This window comes from Aegilops tauschii, chromosome 2 (genome assembly GCF_002575655.3).
Source record: "Aegilops tauschii subsp. strangulata cultivar AL8/78 chromosome 2, Aet v6.0, whole genome shotgun sequence".
NCBI lineage: Eukaryota > Viridiplantae > Streptophyta > Magnoliopsida > Poales > Poaceae > Aegilops > Aegilops tauschii.
Window position 1 is genome coordinate 653876062 of NC_053036.3, and position 16679 is coordinate 653892740.

At 44.9% G+C, this 16679-nt stretch overlaps 1 protein-coding gene and 1 long non-coding RNA gene across 4 annotated transcripts; one reads left to right on the forward strand and one right to left on the reverse strand.

The window, feature by feature from the left end:
• The first annotated feature begins 978 nt into the window (after positions 1–978).
• Positions 979–2207, forward strand: LOC109745927 (uncharacterized). Its single transcript, XR_012203670.1, has 2 exons — positions 979–1254; positions 1341–2207. It is a non-coding gene; the product is annotated as an uncharacterized lncRNA (long non-coding RNA).
• Positions 2208–6010: 3803 nt separating this feature from the next.
• On the reverse strand, positions 6011–8520 carry LOC141041871 (uncharacterized). 3 transcript variants are annotated; one of them, XM_073509424.1, is made up of 3 exons: positions 6766–8520; positions 6643–6681; positions 6011–6445 (listed from the first exon to the last, which is right to left on the reverse strand). In XM_073509424.1, the coding sequence occupies exons 1-3, from the start codon at positions 7856–7858 to the stop codon at positions 6402–6404; spliced, it is 1176 nt and encodes a 391-aa protein (XP_073365525.1). In that variant the 5' UTR covers positions 7859–8520; the 3' UTR covers positions 6011–6401. The 3 variants fall into 3 exon arrangements, with proteins under 3 accessions (XP_073365525.1, XP_073365524.1, XP_073365526.1); XM_073509423.1 differs by having other exon boundaries at positions 6643–6702; XM_073509425.1 differs by lacking the exon at positions 6643–6681 and having other exon boundaries at positions 6766–8519.
• Positions 8521–16679: the final 8159 nt, after the last annotated feature.

Genomic DNA, 16679 nt, shown 5'->3' on the forward strand with positions numbered 1-16679 from the left:
AAAAAGTACCGCAATTCAAAATTTTCTTATTAAATTAAGAAAATATTCATTGGTTTTTTTATCAAATATTAACAATGTTTATCGAAATTCAACAAACAATTCATTAAAAGTTTAAATTTCGTTCATCCAAATACAAGAAATGTTCACCAGAATAAAAAAATTCACTTTTTTAACATTCGTGACCTTTTTCTGAATTTTCGAATTTTTTTGTAATTTCTGAACATTTATTTTTGAATTAGTGAGCATTTATAGAAAATCTAAACTTTTTTGAAATCCCGAACATTTTAAAAGAAGCAAAAAAATACCGCAATTCAAAATTTGTTTATTAAATTCAGAAAATATTCGTTGATTTTTTTATCAGATATAAACAATGTTTATCGAAATTTAAAAAACAATTCATTAAAAGTTTAAATTTCGTTCATCCAAATACAAGAAATGTTCACTAAAATAAAAAAATTCACTTTTTTTAAAATTCATGATCATTTTCTGAATTTTCGAACAATTTTGTAATTTATGAAAATTTATTTTTGAATTAGTGAGCATTTATAGAAAAATCTAAACTTTTTTGCAATCCCGAACATTTTAAAAGAAGCAAAAACCTAAAACAGAAAAGAGAGCAAAAGACAAAAAAAACGAAGAAAAAAAACATTGGAGCACCGCCACGCACCTGGACCGGGCCAAGATGCAGGTGTGGGCGAGTGCGTGAGCGCTGCGGCCTTTTCCCAGCGCCCAGCTCGGAGAATAGGAGCTCCCCCGCGTTTAGTTACACTTGAATGATTGAGGTCTATAATTATGGGAATGCAACGTTTAGTTACTGGAAAACGTTAATAATCATCCGACTTATCTTTCTCTTTGTAAGCCTCCTTCTCTACGTGCCACGTGCCGCGTCAGGCTGCGGCTGCCCACCGCTTCGCTCCAAACTTATCTTATCTCTAATGCAGCTCCTCCACTCATTTCTTCTTCTTTCTTCCTCATACATCCCATCGCCAAGAGATTAGCCATGCCGAGCAGCCGAGCACCGCCACAACAGCTAGGAAGATGGAAGAGTTTTGACGCCGCCTGTCGGCACCAACAGCCGGAGCTCCTCCGTTGCATAGCTGGAGGCGGCATAGCTGCAAAGCAGCGCCCATGGAGGGGAGCCATGGTGAGCACCACCACAACAGCGGGGGAACCGGGAGGTGCTGCCGGCGATAAGAAACAGCGCTCGTCGACGAACGCCGGTGCTGCAACGCACCAACGCGTCGACGGCCGCCAGTATGCGACACAACAACTTGTCCACGGCCATCACCATGCGTTGCAACCTCGTCTGTGATGCAATGTAACCTCGTGTGCCGTTGCAGTACTCGAGCGACGGCGGGGGGAGCTGCTCGGCGCAGGCGACAAAGCTGCAATGGAGCGCTCGACGCCGACGGCGGAGCTGCAATGGAGCTGCTAGGCGCGGGCGGCGCGGCTGCAATGGAGCTGCTCGGCGCAGGTGACGGAGCTGCAATGGAGCGCTCGACGCCGACGACAGAGCTACAATGGAGCTGCGCGGCGCAGGCGACGGAGCTGCAATGGAGCGCTCGACGCCGATGACGGAGCTGCATTGGAGCTGCTGGCGCAGGCGGCGAAGCTGCAATGGAGCTGCTTGGGATAGCCGGCGGAGCTGCAATGGGGCTTGGTGCGGCGTTGCCAGCGCCTCTTGGGGGGAGCCCATTGCAGTGAAGCGTTGCTGCCACGCCTGGAGTCTACAATGTTGCCATGACCGGCGGCGGTAATGCGTTTGCAAGGCGAGGAATGACGCTGGGCCGAGCCTGGTGCTGCGAACGAGCGCGGCATGGCGGCTGCGACTACGAGCTTGTTCAGGGCCGCTCGCCGAAGCTCACCGCGCCTATCTCAGGGATCCCGTGTGCGTGGGGATTTTTTTCGATTTGGCAGCGACGCGAGGAAGACGAGGCCACGCGCGGCGTGCTATTGCGTGAGAGCGATGCGGTCTACGTTGACGGATCCAACATACGAGGGCTTTTGATCGGACGGCTGGGAACCTGACTTATTTCATGGGATTTGTAGCAGCCGCCTTAGTTACTTGAAACGGTCCTATCTCATGTCAATGCAACAAAACCCCAATTTATTCTTGCTTATGAATTGACTAGTAGTACATATCATTGGAAGATGATTGTGTATAATCTATACTTACGAAACCATTCGGTGTCCCCCTTTTTTCTCCAGAGAAATCGGAGTAATTTCTTCTTGTGTTGGTCAACCTATAAATTGCTTAACGATCACCCGCCAAAAAAAAAAATTGCTTAACGATGATTGTGCAACGATGGTAGATGGGAGCACAAGCAGGTGTTTTCTTCTTTTTCTTGGAAAGAGGATATACCCCGGTCTCTGCATCTGGACGATGCATGCAGCCATATTATTAATTATTCACAAGGACCTTACAAAGTAATACATCAGTATGCCTGAAGCCATCATCTTAGCAACACATGTATCGCTACTCCTATCCCCTTAATGAAGGGGTGCCAAATGTCCGAGCCTAATACCAAATAGACATCGCACCAAATCCTAACATCTACAGCCGGATGCCCCAACCAAGCCACAATGTTGGGATTGGGTCACACATCGGTCTGGCACACTCTCAGAGGCTACCGCCACCACCAACCACTGATCCATCTCCATAGCAGGTCCTGACGCACCAACCTTGCCAGGCCTGCCGTCGACGTCACCATGGCGTCAGACAACGCCACCATCCTGCGCGTGTCCATCCACGCGCGCCCATCGCCGAAACTCCGCAGCGCCATGCCGCCGTGATCTGCCATTGGCCTTGCGGTAGATGTAACACCGCTCCTCCTCTTGCCACCTCCAGCCATCACTTGCACCAAAATGATGCCCCCAGGAGCGAAAGCGATACAGTTCGGTTTTCCTTTCACCAAAGGACTTGTAAATTACCAACTGAATTCGACACTGAGATTCAACCAAATATTTTCAAACCTAAAAAAAAGTATTTCAGCATATACTACTGAAATCGCCGAAAGGTAAGTATTTCAGCATGTACCGAAATTAATGAAATTACACTCAAAGTGAGAACCATGCGGCGGGACCCAACCAACGCCCATGGTGCCGACCTCATGCTGATTCCTTCTCCTCTGAGTTGAAACAAACAGGGCCTAACAAGGCGAGAAGAGAAGAGAAGAGTAAAGTATTACGTACTTAGATCGATGATTTCTCCTTTCTCATGCCATGCATTTCCTCTTTGTTGAATATCATCTGAGATTTGAGGAATTTGTGTTAGGGATTGAAGGGAGCCTGAGGAGGATTTGGGGAAATTCTGGATCGTTCCTCACCGATCCCTTCTCTGCGTTCTGATTTATATTTGTTTGTACAATTTACATTTTAGACCCTAAGGATTCCTCTAATTACATTATCTATACACCAACACTCCCCCTCAAGATGGGGCGAAGATGTCGTACAAACCCATCTTGCTACAAAACATGGAAAAAGTTTTTTCAGGGAGTCCTTTTGTAAGTACATCTGCTACTTGACTGGCTGAAGTTAGATATGGTAGGCAAATTATCCCTCTATCAAGCTTCTCCTTGATGAAATGACGATCAATTTCTATGTGCTTGGTTCGATCATGCTGAACAGGGTTATTTGCGATATCAATGGCAGCTTTGTTGTCACAGTAAAACATCAGAGGTTTGTGCTTGTGCAACCGCAGCTCTGCTAGGAGAATTTGCAACCACAATAACTCACATATGCCTTGAGCCATAGACCTAAACTCGGCCTCTGCAGTAGACCGAGCCACCACACTTTGTTTCTTACTTCTCCATGAAACTAGGTTTCCTCCAATAAATGCACAGTAACCAGATGTTGAGCGCCTGTCATCTAGGGAACCAGCCCAATCAGCATCTGTGTAGCACTCAACTTGCAAGTCCCCTTGTCTGGTATATAAGAGGCCTTTTCCTGGGCACCCTTTAAGATACCGTAGGATCCTATTTACAGCTTCCATATGAATTGATTTTGGTTCATGCATGTATTGGCTAACTACACTCACAGCAAAAGCAATATCTGGACGGGTATGAGATAAATATATTAATCTTCCAACTAGTCTCTGGTAGCGCTCTCGATCCACTGGTGTCCCAGCATCACTACATAACCGATGATTTTGCTCAATAGGTGTAGCAGCAGGTCGACAACCAAGCATACCTGTTTCCTTGAGCAGATCCAAGATATATTTTCGTTGTGAGAGAAAAATACCTTTTGACCCTCGTGAGACCTCTATACCAAGAAAATATCTTAGTTGTCCCAAGTCCTTCACTTCAAACTCATGTGCAAGATGACACTTCAGATCTGCAACTTCCTTGGAATCATCTCCAGTAATCACAATGTCATCGACATACACTATCAAGATTGCAACCTTGCCATTAATATGCTTGTAAAATAGCGTATGGTCAGCATTACTTTGAAGATAACCCCTCTTTAGCATAGCATGTCTAAACCGATCAAACCAAGCTCGTGGTGATTGCTTTAAGCCATATAAAGAATGATGTAGGCGCAATACCTTTCCAACAGTTTGACTTGACTCAAATCCAGGCGGTATATGCATGTATACTTCTTCTTGGAGATCACCATGAAGGAAAGCATTCTTCACATCCATCTGGTAAATATCCCAATCAAGGTTTACAGCACATGATATAAGTGTCCTTACTGAATTCATCTTTGCCACCGGTGCAAAGGTCTCTTAGTAATCGATTCCATATGTTCGTGTGTAGCCTTTTGCTACAAGGCGGGCTTTGTACCTCTCCACCTTGCCCTCGGGGGTGTGTTTAATAGTAAAGACCTACTTACAACCTACAGGTTGCTTACCTGGTGGTAGATCCACAAGCTCCCAAGTCTCATTCTTATCCAAGGCTTTCATCTCATCAAGCATTGCTTCCTTCCAATTTGGGTCCTCTATAGCTATTTTCCAGTTTGATGGTATGGAGACAGAATCCAAAGACGCAATAAAGCTTTTGAAAGGTGGAGTACAATATTCATAGGAAATGAAATTGGCTATATCATGTTTAAAATCTTTGAGGTGCCCTGGAATGTTTCGATTTCTAGTAGGTTTCCTGACAGCAATAGGTAGATCATTTTCAGGAGCAAGAATAGATAATTGGTTATCACTCTGCCTTATGGTGCTAATAGGAGCGACGGGACTAGAGGGGTTATTGTTAGTACCTGGGTCCTCATGCCTGTGAAGCTCAACATCTTGTGAAGGAAGTGGAGAGTTTCCTGTTGCATCTTGTATGTCTCCATGACCAGAACCATGATTACACCCATCACTAGTTGTGTCCTCCCCCTGATTTTGAACATTATCTAGAGTGGGTAAACCATCCGAAGTGGAAACAAGAATAGGTCTTAATGGAGAGCCTTCATTACCCCTCTCCCCTTCTTGTTGCACTTCAGGTGGGGATAGGGCAATGCCAGTGTCACTGGTCGAGCCATAATATGATTCATGTTCACGGAATGTCACATCCATGCTCACAAAAAAACGGTGCTCCGAAGGGCACCAACACCTATAACCCTTTTGAGAGGGAGAATAACCCATGAAAACACATTTGAGAGCACGGGGATCTAATTTTCCAACAGAGTTCCTATAATCATGCACAAAGCAAACACACCCAAAGACCTTAGGAGGGACTACAAAATCATTAGATTTCAAGAGACACTGAGCAGGAGTCTTATGGCCAAGAACCCGAAGAGGCATACGGTTTATCAAATATGTTGCAGTTTTTATTGCTTCCCCCCAAAGAAATTTAGGCACATTCATTGTAAACATAAGTGAGCGTGCAACCTCAAGCAAATGTCTATTTTTGCGCTCTGCAACACCATTTTGTTCTGGAGTGTTAACACAGGTAGTTTGATGTTCAATGCCGTTTGAGATAAGGAACTGTCCAAACTCCTGGTTCATGTATTTTGTACCATTGTCTGAACGTAAGGTTTTAATAGTTGCCCCATGTTGATTTTTAATGAGAGCACATAGATCTTTAAAAACTGAGCACACATCACTCTTATGCTTCAAGAGATAGAGCCAAGTGTAACGACTAAAGCAATCGATAAAAGTTACAAACCATCGATGCCCAGAAATTGAACGAACCTCACAGGGTCCCCAGACATCCGAGTGAATCATTTCAAATGGTTTGGCACTTCTTAATCCTATACTAGGATATGAACCTCTTGTATGTTTAGCCAATTCACAAGCATCACATACAAGCAGCTCCCTAGGACACAACTTGAAAAGAGAGGGGTAAATACGAAACAATGTAGCAAAAGAGAGATGCCCAAGCCTGCGATGGTGTAGTAGTAGCTCTTGACTAGGAGACAAGCATGATGCAAAAGCAACTTCATTACTCCCTTCATCAAGATAGTAGAGTCCATCATGCACGGTCCCAGTCCCCAACAGTTTGCCTGTTTGTAGCTCCTGAAAAGCACACCAGGTAGGATAAAACAAACCTCTACAATTGAGAGATCCTGTAATAGAGCTAACTGACAAGAGATTGATTGGAAATTTAGGAACATGTAAGACATGAGATAAGGACAATGTCTTAGTGCACCTAACAGATCCACGTCCTGTGATAGGTGCCATGGATCCATCAGCTACACATACTTTATCCTTACCTGAACAAGGTGTATAGGAAGTGAATATATTTGAAGCTCCTGTCATGTGATTGGTAGCTCCTGTATCAATAATCCAGGATTTTGATTGTGTTATAGAATTGTGGGTCTGGTGAGGTGTCATACCTTGGTGTGAAGTGGCATGCAAACTAGTTTCAGCTTTAGAGGAATCCTGGAAGGAAGACAAGTCTTCTGAGAGTCTAATCTTGGAGGTGAAATCCTCAAGAGCTCGCACATCTACTATCGGTAGCTCCCTCTTGGATGTAGTGAGGTTCGCCTGTCTTTTATGAGCTCCCTGACCTCCCCCTGGCTGAGACTTTCCTTTTTCCCACCAAGTTGGATAACCATGCAGCTCAAAGCATGAATCCTTTGTGTGTCCAGGCCTTTTGCAGTGGTTGCAAAAAAGTTTGCTTTTATCTGTTTTAGCAAAGGTCTTAGGAGCACGACGAGCTTGTATGGATAGGGCTGCACGTGCATCTGATTTTTCTTGAACATGCTCATTGGGTTGAGCAAGACGAGTCTCCTCCTCAATCACACTGGAAATGATATCATCAAAGCTTAGCCATTCAGTTTTGGAGAATATTAGCTGACGGCGGAGATCAAACTCCTGATTTAGGCCATCAAGGAAGAGCTTGCCCACAAATGGTTCAAACCAGGTATGGTGAACAGCCACATCATTCTTGTCAACGGGTTGAAAAGGATGGTAATAATGCAACTCCCTATACAATCTCTTCATCTCACCTGCATACTCAGTCACTGATTTTGAGCCTTGCTTCAAGTTAGTCAACTCCTGCATGATGCGAGTAGCCTGCATCTTATTTGATTTTCCTGAAAATTGCTTCTCCAGAGCTTTCCACACTTCAAATACAGTGGTTATAGTCTCAACTTGTTCTCGTATCGGTGGTTCCATGCTTGCTAATAACCACACCAAAACTCTATCATTGATCTGTTTGGTGATAGTACCACTTTTCAGTTTCTCTTCATCGGTACTAAGCAATTCTTCGTAGCCATGAGAACTCAAAATTAACTGGGCATGTCGTGCCCAGCTGATGTAATTGCCCGGTCCAGCCAACTTTACTGGATTAGGCTCAAGAGCATACTTGACAGCTTCAGGAACCACCTTGAGTTGTTGTTGTTGCTGCTCAAATACTTTGCTTAAAATTTCATACAACTTATCCACACTAGTATCCCCTGATTTCTCCTTTGTTTGATCTGCCATGATTTACCACCACACAAAAAATACCAGACACACAGGAGTTGGCTTTTGCAGATCTCCACTGACAACAACACACAGGCAGCACAAGCAGAGTAAAAGCAGAGTTGGCACTAGTCAAGTAGATATACTAGTGCGAGTTGCTCTCAAATGCACACAGACTGCACAAGTATTTTAATCCGGCCACCAAGCAAAGATGAGCTATCCTGCTGCACTACTCACGGTTCTCCAACAACAGCCACAAGTACTAGTACCACTATCAATTAACTACAGGAAGCCAGCTTACTGCTTAGACAGGGACGGCACAGCCGCAACAAGCAATTTTCCGGCGACAGAACCAAATCCACTTCTCAGCACGGAGTAATCACAGCTGCACCGGGAGGCAGTCCAACAGGTTACCTTAGGTTGGTCGTGGTACTCCTTGCCGTAGCTTGGAGATGATATCCCAGGTCACGGTGGCAGCTCGCAGTGGCGGCAGCTCAAGTGCCCACGACAGTAAATCACGGCGACACAGCACCGCAATTAGCAGTCACCAAGGTCGAAATCACACAGGATTAACCTGCTCCGATGCCATGTTGAATATCATCTGAGATTTGAGGAATTTGTGTTAGGGATTGGAGGGAGCCTGAGGAGGATTTGGGGAAATTCTGGATCGTTCCTCACCGATCCCTTCTCTACGTTCTGATTTATATTTGTTTGTACAGTTTACATTTTAGACCCTAAGGATTCCTCTAATTACATTATCTATACACCAACACTCTTTTCTTTCTTCACTCATCCATGAGCATTCCCAGGTTTCCCTTCCCTTTTGTTTACCGCTGCCCTGTCTGAACAAATCTTTTTCGTTTCTTTTATGTAAAGAAGACAAGAGAAGAGAAGAGAGGATTTCCTCCCGATTTGCATTACTATTTAGTATAGTAGATACCGCAACTCACAGCTAGCCATAGATACATACATACACATATCAGGTGGTAGGTAACAAAGCTAGCTAGATCGACACAAGCACGCACGCTTACAACCAAAGCTAGCAGCCAGCAGCGCAAACATTTTTCTTTGCAACTGAAACCTAACCTTGGCCCTGGAATTCACAGACCATCCGCACAAATGTTTTTCTTTGCAACTGCTCAAACTAAACAAAATCAATACTAGTACCTGCCAAACTACGTACATGTGGAAAGTACAAATGATGATACAAAATTAAGGAGCCTCATGCTTCTCCAAGAATACGGATCAAGTACACTGTACCATCTCCAGCATATTGATTTGAGCACAATAAGCACATGGCATGAGCCTTCAGAATTCTCAACTTTATCGAAAAAGGCTTCCGCCCTGCTTTATATATAAAGCAAAGATCCACATCACCCGGTACAAACGCACGCCACAACCACACACACCCAAGGCAAGAAACAAAGGCGCTGAGTGCAGCAACACCACCCCTAGCACTACTACCACGAAGAGATGAAGCCGCATATGAAGAACCGTGAACTCGAAGGCGGCGCCTTCAGGAAGGATACGACACCGAAACGCCGCCACCGCCCGATCCAAGGATCAGTGTTTGCCCCGGAGCTGCACGATGGGTCGTGAGAGCCGTGACGACGCCTTCAAGAAGGGAACGAGCTTCGCCGCTGCCGGTCCGTCCGAAGACAGAACAGGTTTTCACCCCGGCCAACACTCACCGCCACCGAACGCCACACCTCGGCTATCACGCCGCCCACACAGCCATGGCCACCAGGCAGCACCAAAGCCACGGTCTCTGCCCAAGAGCACCGCGCTACCGCCTCCAAGGCCGCCGCCCCGGCATCCAAGACCTTGACACCACCTAACCCGAGACCCGCCGCTACCCCAACCGGAGAAGTCGGCCGCCGCCGCAGGCAGATCCGCCGAGCCACCGGGAAGCCGCCGCCACGACACCGGGAGGCCGCCACCATGCGTCGGGCCTCCCCACGCCGCCGCCCCCGGCCGGAGCAACGGCCACACCAGACCGCTGCCCTACAGGCGCCGCCCGGCGAGCTCCAAGCGCCGGAGCCGCCGGGCACACACCACCGAAGCCAAGCGCCGCCGGCCGACCCCCACTGCCAGATCCGGCCGGATCCAGCAGGAGGCCGTCCGCGCGCCACCTCCCGAGAAGGGAGCGCCGCAGCCACCCGCCGTGCGCGGATCCAGGACGCCGGCGCGCCGCCAGCAGCCAGCCGCCCCGCGAGCCCACCGCTGCGCCCCGCGGCCGCCCAGCGCCACCGCTCGAAGACGCCGCCCGCGCCAGCACACCACGAGCGGAGGGGGAGAAGGGCCCCGCCGCCGCCGCGCCCACCGGGCTTTGCCCGGCCGAGCTCGCCGGCGGCGGCGGGGAGGAGGGGAGGGAGGTGGGGTCAGAGGGGAGGGGCGGCTAGGGTCCGCCCCCCCGGCGCGCGCGGGCGCGTCACGGGAGGGGAGGGGAGGGGCCAATCCAGATGGGGACCGTTCGGAGATCTTTCACGTCCCCGCTTGGGAGTCTGATTCCGAATTCTCAACTTTCCATTTTGGCATCCTCTTTTCTTCAAAATTCTGATCAAGCCAGCCAGCAATTGGGCCTATATTGGAACAGCCATGTCTGATCAAGTCAGCCAGCATCTTGCCGTGTAATTGTACCCTTGTGTTTGCTGCTTCATTCCTCTGCTCCGGACATCAAGTAAAGAAGAGCGTTCGGTTTCAGAACCTGAACCTGAACCTGCCTGACTGACTGACTGAGGTGTCATGGTCATTCAGTTTTGAGTCATTAGTATCACAACCACTTGAGTAGGGTTAGCTTAGTGCCTCAACAGACAAATAAACTGAACAAGATATGCTTATCACTAAATAGCAAGCTTAATCTTGGGAGCAAAATCGTAAAAACAAGTAGCTTTGATCAAATCTGTCCAGTGCTTGGATCCCTGGCGAGTTGATACATCATGATTTTCCCCTCTCATCTTGTCCAAACTCATCGAAGCGAAAAACATGGTCCGTGATGCTCTGTTTCTTTGATAAATGCTATGTTTCTTCGTCAACAAGAATCTCAGCCACCTTGAATTGGTCCTTTGTTTGATTGACAGCCAGGGAAATAAATTCTTAATTCTTGCCTTTTTCTGGGAGCATGCATGGCTGTTCCAGATGAAGGAACCTGCTGACTAAACATCAGCATGTTAGCATGTGGGTTTATGCGAGTGAGAGCAACGCAACTAGTACTTGAGTAGGGCTTATATAGTACTCCCTCCGTAAACAAATATAAGAGTGTTTAGATCTCTAAAATAATGATCTGAACGCTCTTATATTTTTTTACAGAGGGAGTATAAACAAGCATCAATCAACAAACAAATATATTCTCATACGGCCAGGTGAGCAGCAATAAATACACGTACGTGCTCATACGATTTACAAGATATGTACACGAGTACGTACATTCTTACTTGAGCATAGCGGCTGCCGACTGCAACTGTCTTATTATTACCAACCTTGAGGTGAAATTGTTCATCTCGACACACACACACGCGCGCGTACAAACAAAGCTAAGCTAGCTGCAAAAGAGGAGAGAGCTTCATCTTCAAATCATTAAAAAAAATATGTCCGCTGCTTCGCCACAGTGTAGTAACCAACCCAATTAAGCCATGGATGGATGATTTTTGCTTGTCACGTCGTACGTCCAAAGCTCGACGACTGATTTAGAATGCATCATGGTCAAAGGGATAATTATTATTTTTTTGCGAGGGAATGCATCATGGATTGATAAGTTGAATACCCCCCAAATCCAAAAGGCGATAAGTAAGTTGATCCTGGCTAACCATCTTTCGCTGGCTTCTCTGCCAAGTGCATGGCACATAACATAAACATCCATGTGGCATTGCCACGTACGTGTACATGCATGGCCTATGCCGTCAAAGATTTCCCGTTGCTACCTACGATCCAAGGAACCAAACATAGCAGCAGCTAGCTAGGCTGGACGTTCCAGGATGACACTGTGGCGAATAATGCAGAATTTATCCAAAAGTAAAAGTTTGAATCATTTCTATTGGGACACTTTATCTGATAATCAAAGTAGAATAATGCAGCTTCCGCTGGCCGACGCCACGATGAATGGCGTAGTGTCTTGGGTTAATGATCCGGGCTGGGCTTGGCATAGTGTCCGCGATTACAGAGACAAATAATGATTATCAGATAAACTGTCCCAATAGAAATAATTATCACACACACACACACACACACACACACATATATATGACAAATATTTCCTACCACCAGTGATAGTTATCATCACTTGCGTTTGTATGTTGTATGTAGTATCTGTCAAAACTGAGAGTATATATGTGTAGTATGTAGTATATAACAATGTTTAAGTAGTATAGATACTGATTTTTTGATAGTATGTATTATATTTTGAGTATACTCTTTTTTACGTACAAATATGTACGTATTTCGTAAATATAACAAAACTATGGGCTCATATAATTTTTTTAATGGAAACTTGCTTTGAAATATCTTAGATATATTATATAAACATATTGAGAATGGTAAATTAATATATATACTACTCCATATATATAATTTGGTATATACAGTTTCTGTTACAATTTGCAGATCATTACATGGAGGCATTAGGGGTAATGGTATTCTCCTTTGGGATTTATGAATTGCTCTTGAATTGCTCGTACGCGATCCGTTGGTAGGAGCTTGTCCCGCATCTCTGACATCTTTAAAGGAAGGAGATCAATATGAATGTATTAGTTGTGTGTATATATATAAGATAATGATATAAAAATTATGAAAAGTATTTTGGCAAACGCACCCAAATTTGTCTATCATCTTTGGTCCTTTCGGACGTCATAATGCGAATATTCTCGCAAACGTAGTATGCACATAAATTATTCCCCGACGCATGCCTCATGGCCTTTACAAGAATAAAATTTAATCAGATAATAATTAATCAAGCATGATAATGATATCTTTCATTCTTAAGAAGTTCCTCCCCACTTCTATCAATTCTCTAAACATGTACACTATCCACGTCATCATAATGCCACCTCAGCGTTCAGTTGCAAATCCCAACCAATCGACACCAGCCCCTCTCGACCTCTCTCCTAGCGCTCTTCCCCTCATCATGAAAAAGAAAAATTCCACTGTCTGCCTACAACTACAGACTGCGGCAGATCCACTCCTCTCCCCTCGAGAAAATTACTAATTCCCATGCCTCAACTACAGACAGCGGCGGATCCTCTCCTCTCCGCTCGAGAAAATAACTAATTCCCCCTACCTCATGGTGATCCCCAGCAAATCTTCGTGTGAAGGTCGCCCCTCACGCACAACTACTAGCCGGCGATCCCCATCAAATCTCGTCTTGAATCCCGCTCCTCCCACATGGTCACCGGTCTTCATCGCCATCGACACCACCCTGGGCGCTAGGGCGCAGGCCCGACCTTGGTTCCATTGCCACGCAACCCGGCCCGGGTCGTCGAGGAGCAAGCCGATTCAACCCATGCGCATGTTTGTCGATCTCCTTAGGCATGCCCTTTGGATGCTGGGACTTGAGACACGAGCTGTCCGTTGTTTAGTGGCCGCCTGCCCAGATCCTTAGACCATCCGCTATTGTTCTGCTCCACGACCGTTGCCGGTGGCGAGGAGTCATAGGTTTTATCCTTAGATCATCCAACATGCACACACATCCCTGAATTTTAATTCTTTTTATGGTACGAGAACACATGCGGCCTGCATTGCGTCTTACATAGGTTTCATTATATGGTACGATAACACATACTTCATGCGCTTCACCCCTTTTTTTTACAACAATGAGCTAATCAAGTACAATAGACCATATATATTTTCATTTTCCTTTATTCTTAATCTGAATATTCACATTTCGTACAACCAAGTCTCATTCAGGTATATTGCCACCAATTCCCGCAGCAACGGGCGGGGAATTATCTAGTTAAAACTAGAATTAAAGAGATGCACGGACGTAGCTAGTTAGTACTACTTAATTAGCCTGGGTCGCACCCATTTCAGCTGTTGTTTCCATGGGCCTTAAACCTCTTTGATGAACTTTTGCCAAGTCCTGCCCGTCAGCAAAGAAAATGAATAAAAGAGTTATTAATTAGTTGATATCAGGAAATGAACTAAAGAGGCAGACATAGTGCGATAATGATTGAAATTACCTGTCGACCATCCCCCTCATGATTGAGTATTCTTTAGTTTCTTTAAGTAGCGAGTCCAGTATTTCAACTTATCCCTCATCAACTTCAATGATTAGCAGGATCCAGTGGAAATTGCATGCGCACACGTTTGTATAATTAAGCGGGCATGTGCATAACTCATCAATTAAAGAGAGAGAAAAAGTCATCTAGCTACTAGCTATGGACCCGTAGGTTTGTGACAAATTACAAAGGGAGTAGCTTTGTAATTTGGAGACATAGTCTAAAGCCTAACCTTGAAATGCCAAATCCAGCCCAGCCTGGCCCACTACCCAAAGAAAAAGCGTATTTCATATTGAAAAATAATGAAAAGCTATTTTCGGGGTCAAATAGTACTACATTACACCTATTTACATATTATGAAATAAAAATACATGGAGGTTGGCATTTTTAAATATTATTACGAATTTTCAAATCGGCCGACTTTTCTCAAACACTGACCGGGTTTTGAAGCTTGTTTATTTTATATTTTATATATATTTATTTTATTATTTTAAAATGTTCAGTGTGCATTTTAGAATTGTTTAATGTGTATTAAAATTTCACTGGATATTTAAAAGAAATCTCACTGTGTATAAAAAAATGTTCATTATTTCATTTAAAAATTTGTGTCGAAAAAATGTTGGTCGCATATTAAGAAATGTTAAGCTTATATTAAAAACAATTGAGTGTGTAATTGAAAAAATGTTCTTGAATAGTTTTTGAATTAGTGAGCATTACTGGAATATGTGAACTTTTTTTGATCATTTTTTGACGTCGCGAAGATTCTTTGAGAAAAAAAAAACCAGACTTGAACTATTCTGAATATCAATGCATGGAAACTCAGAAGAAGCTCCTACGCTATGGTGTTATTACTAGGACGTCCATTGGCGTGAAGCCGCGAACTGTAGGCGGCCGCTAGGTATTGCCCATAACGAGCGATACATATATAGCATCGCTCAACCGTGATGTACACATTCAGCTCCACAACCCAAGGAAAGTCGTCCACATATTCAAGGAGCACAATGCAACAACGGGCGCGAGGAGGAACAAATGGGACCCACACCAGCTACCTGCAAAAGAGAAGCCCATCTTAGTCTAGTTACTTCTCACATCAACGCCACCGTACCAAACTCAAACTCAAACCGTACAAATCAGCAGCCAAAAGATTACTTCTTTTTTTTCAACTGCATGCTTAAACTGAGCGGAAATAAAAATTTCCAATCTATTCATCTTCAATCATGACAGTACAACGAACACCAGAAATAAAAATTACATCCAGATCCGTAGACCACCTAGCGACGACAACAAGCACCGAAGCGAGCCGAAGGCGCGCCGCCGTCATCGTCCCTCCATCGCCGGAGCCGGACACAACTTGTTGTAGTAGACAGTCGGGAAGTCGTCGTGCTAAGGCCCCATGGAACCAGCACCCCAGAACAACAACCACCGCCGATGAAAAATAACATAGATCGGTCGATTATCTCTGGTCTCCAAGCATCCAGAGTCAGTCCTGAACAAGGGCACGAGGCAAAGCAGTTGGGGCACCTAAACAGGCTCAGCGGCAAACTAATTATCTCTGGTCTCCAAAGTGTTGAAAGCAGACAGGAAGCTATTGAAGTCGATCTAGCTGCCAAGAAACGGCTCACAGATCTAACACTGGAATTCAATGGAAGTTCAGAAGTTGCAGCAGAGGTACTTGAGGGCCTTTGTCCTCCCGTGGGGCTTGAAAAACTGACAATCGATGACTACGAAGCTTACGTATACCCAAACTGGAAGCTAATCCGTTTCAAAAAACACCGCTTTTTCACTAAATCTTTTGCAGTAAGCACTGATCATCGACAGATTAGCGACTTGATGGTTTTCTGCAAACCTAGCCGCAAATGTGGTAGTTTTGTGCAATTGACTTCTCTAGGTGCAACGATGGGTGTATGCAGTCTTGTCAAACTGCTAGACATCCAAACTGGCAAAAGATTCAACATATCGGCATGAAAAGATTTTGGTGACCCCGCAAGTAAGAACAGAGTACACTTTATTTTGTTGCCTTATTTTTTCCGTTTGGAGTGTTACGCTTGCTTCAGGAAGTAGAAGTAGTTACGTTTGCTAATACATATACTATATGTTTGCCTGGCAGACTAGAATTTGAATTTGGTCTGCTAATACATATACTATATGTTTGCCTGGCAGACTAGAATTTGAATTTGGTCTGACGAGGGCTTGGCATGACGGTATTATGAGTTGCTTGATGTAATTTGCGCTCGTCTCGCTTTCTTCACCACAACTCCTCTCCACACTGGACTCTCTTCTGCCATCCGCCTCTGCTTGAATTTGGCAGTTTTCAAAAGTAGTTCTGTCCCATTTCCGTTTCTGTATTTTGTACTCCCTCCGTTCCCAAATATAAGTCTTTCTAGAGATTCCAACAAGTGACTACATACGGAGCAAAATGAGTGAATCTACACTCTAAAATATGTCTATATACATCCATATGTCGTGGTCCATTTGAAATGTCTTAAAAGACTTATATTTAGAAACGGAGGGAGTATGTTATATAAACAGTGCATGTTCCTGAATCTGTATCATGTGATCCCTGACGTAAACAGGGCGATTTTTTTTTTTACAATCCAAACATACTGTCTTCCAGAATATATCGATGCCTTGTT

Bases quoted from the DNA above. Each gene is read 5' to 3' on its own strand.
- LOC141041871 (XM_073509423.1), bottom strand. From the start codon at position 7,858: ATGGCAGATCAAACAAAGGAGAAATCAGGGGATACTAGTGTGGATAAG. The intron at 6,703-6,765 runs GTATGACACCTC...TTATTGATACAG, and splicing joins GCATGCCACTTCACACCAAG to GAGCTACCAATCACATGACA. The intron at 6,446-6,642 runs GTAAGGATAAAG...TGTGCTTTTCAG, and splicing joins TTCCTATACACCTTGTTCAG to GAGCTACAAACAGGCAAACT.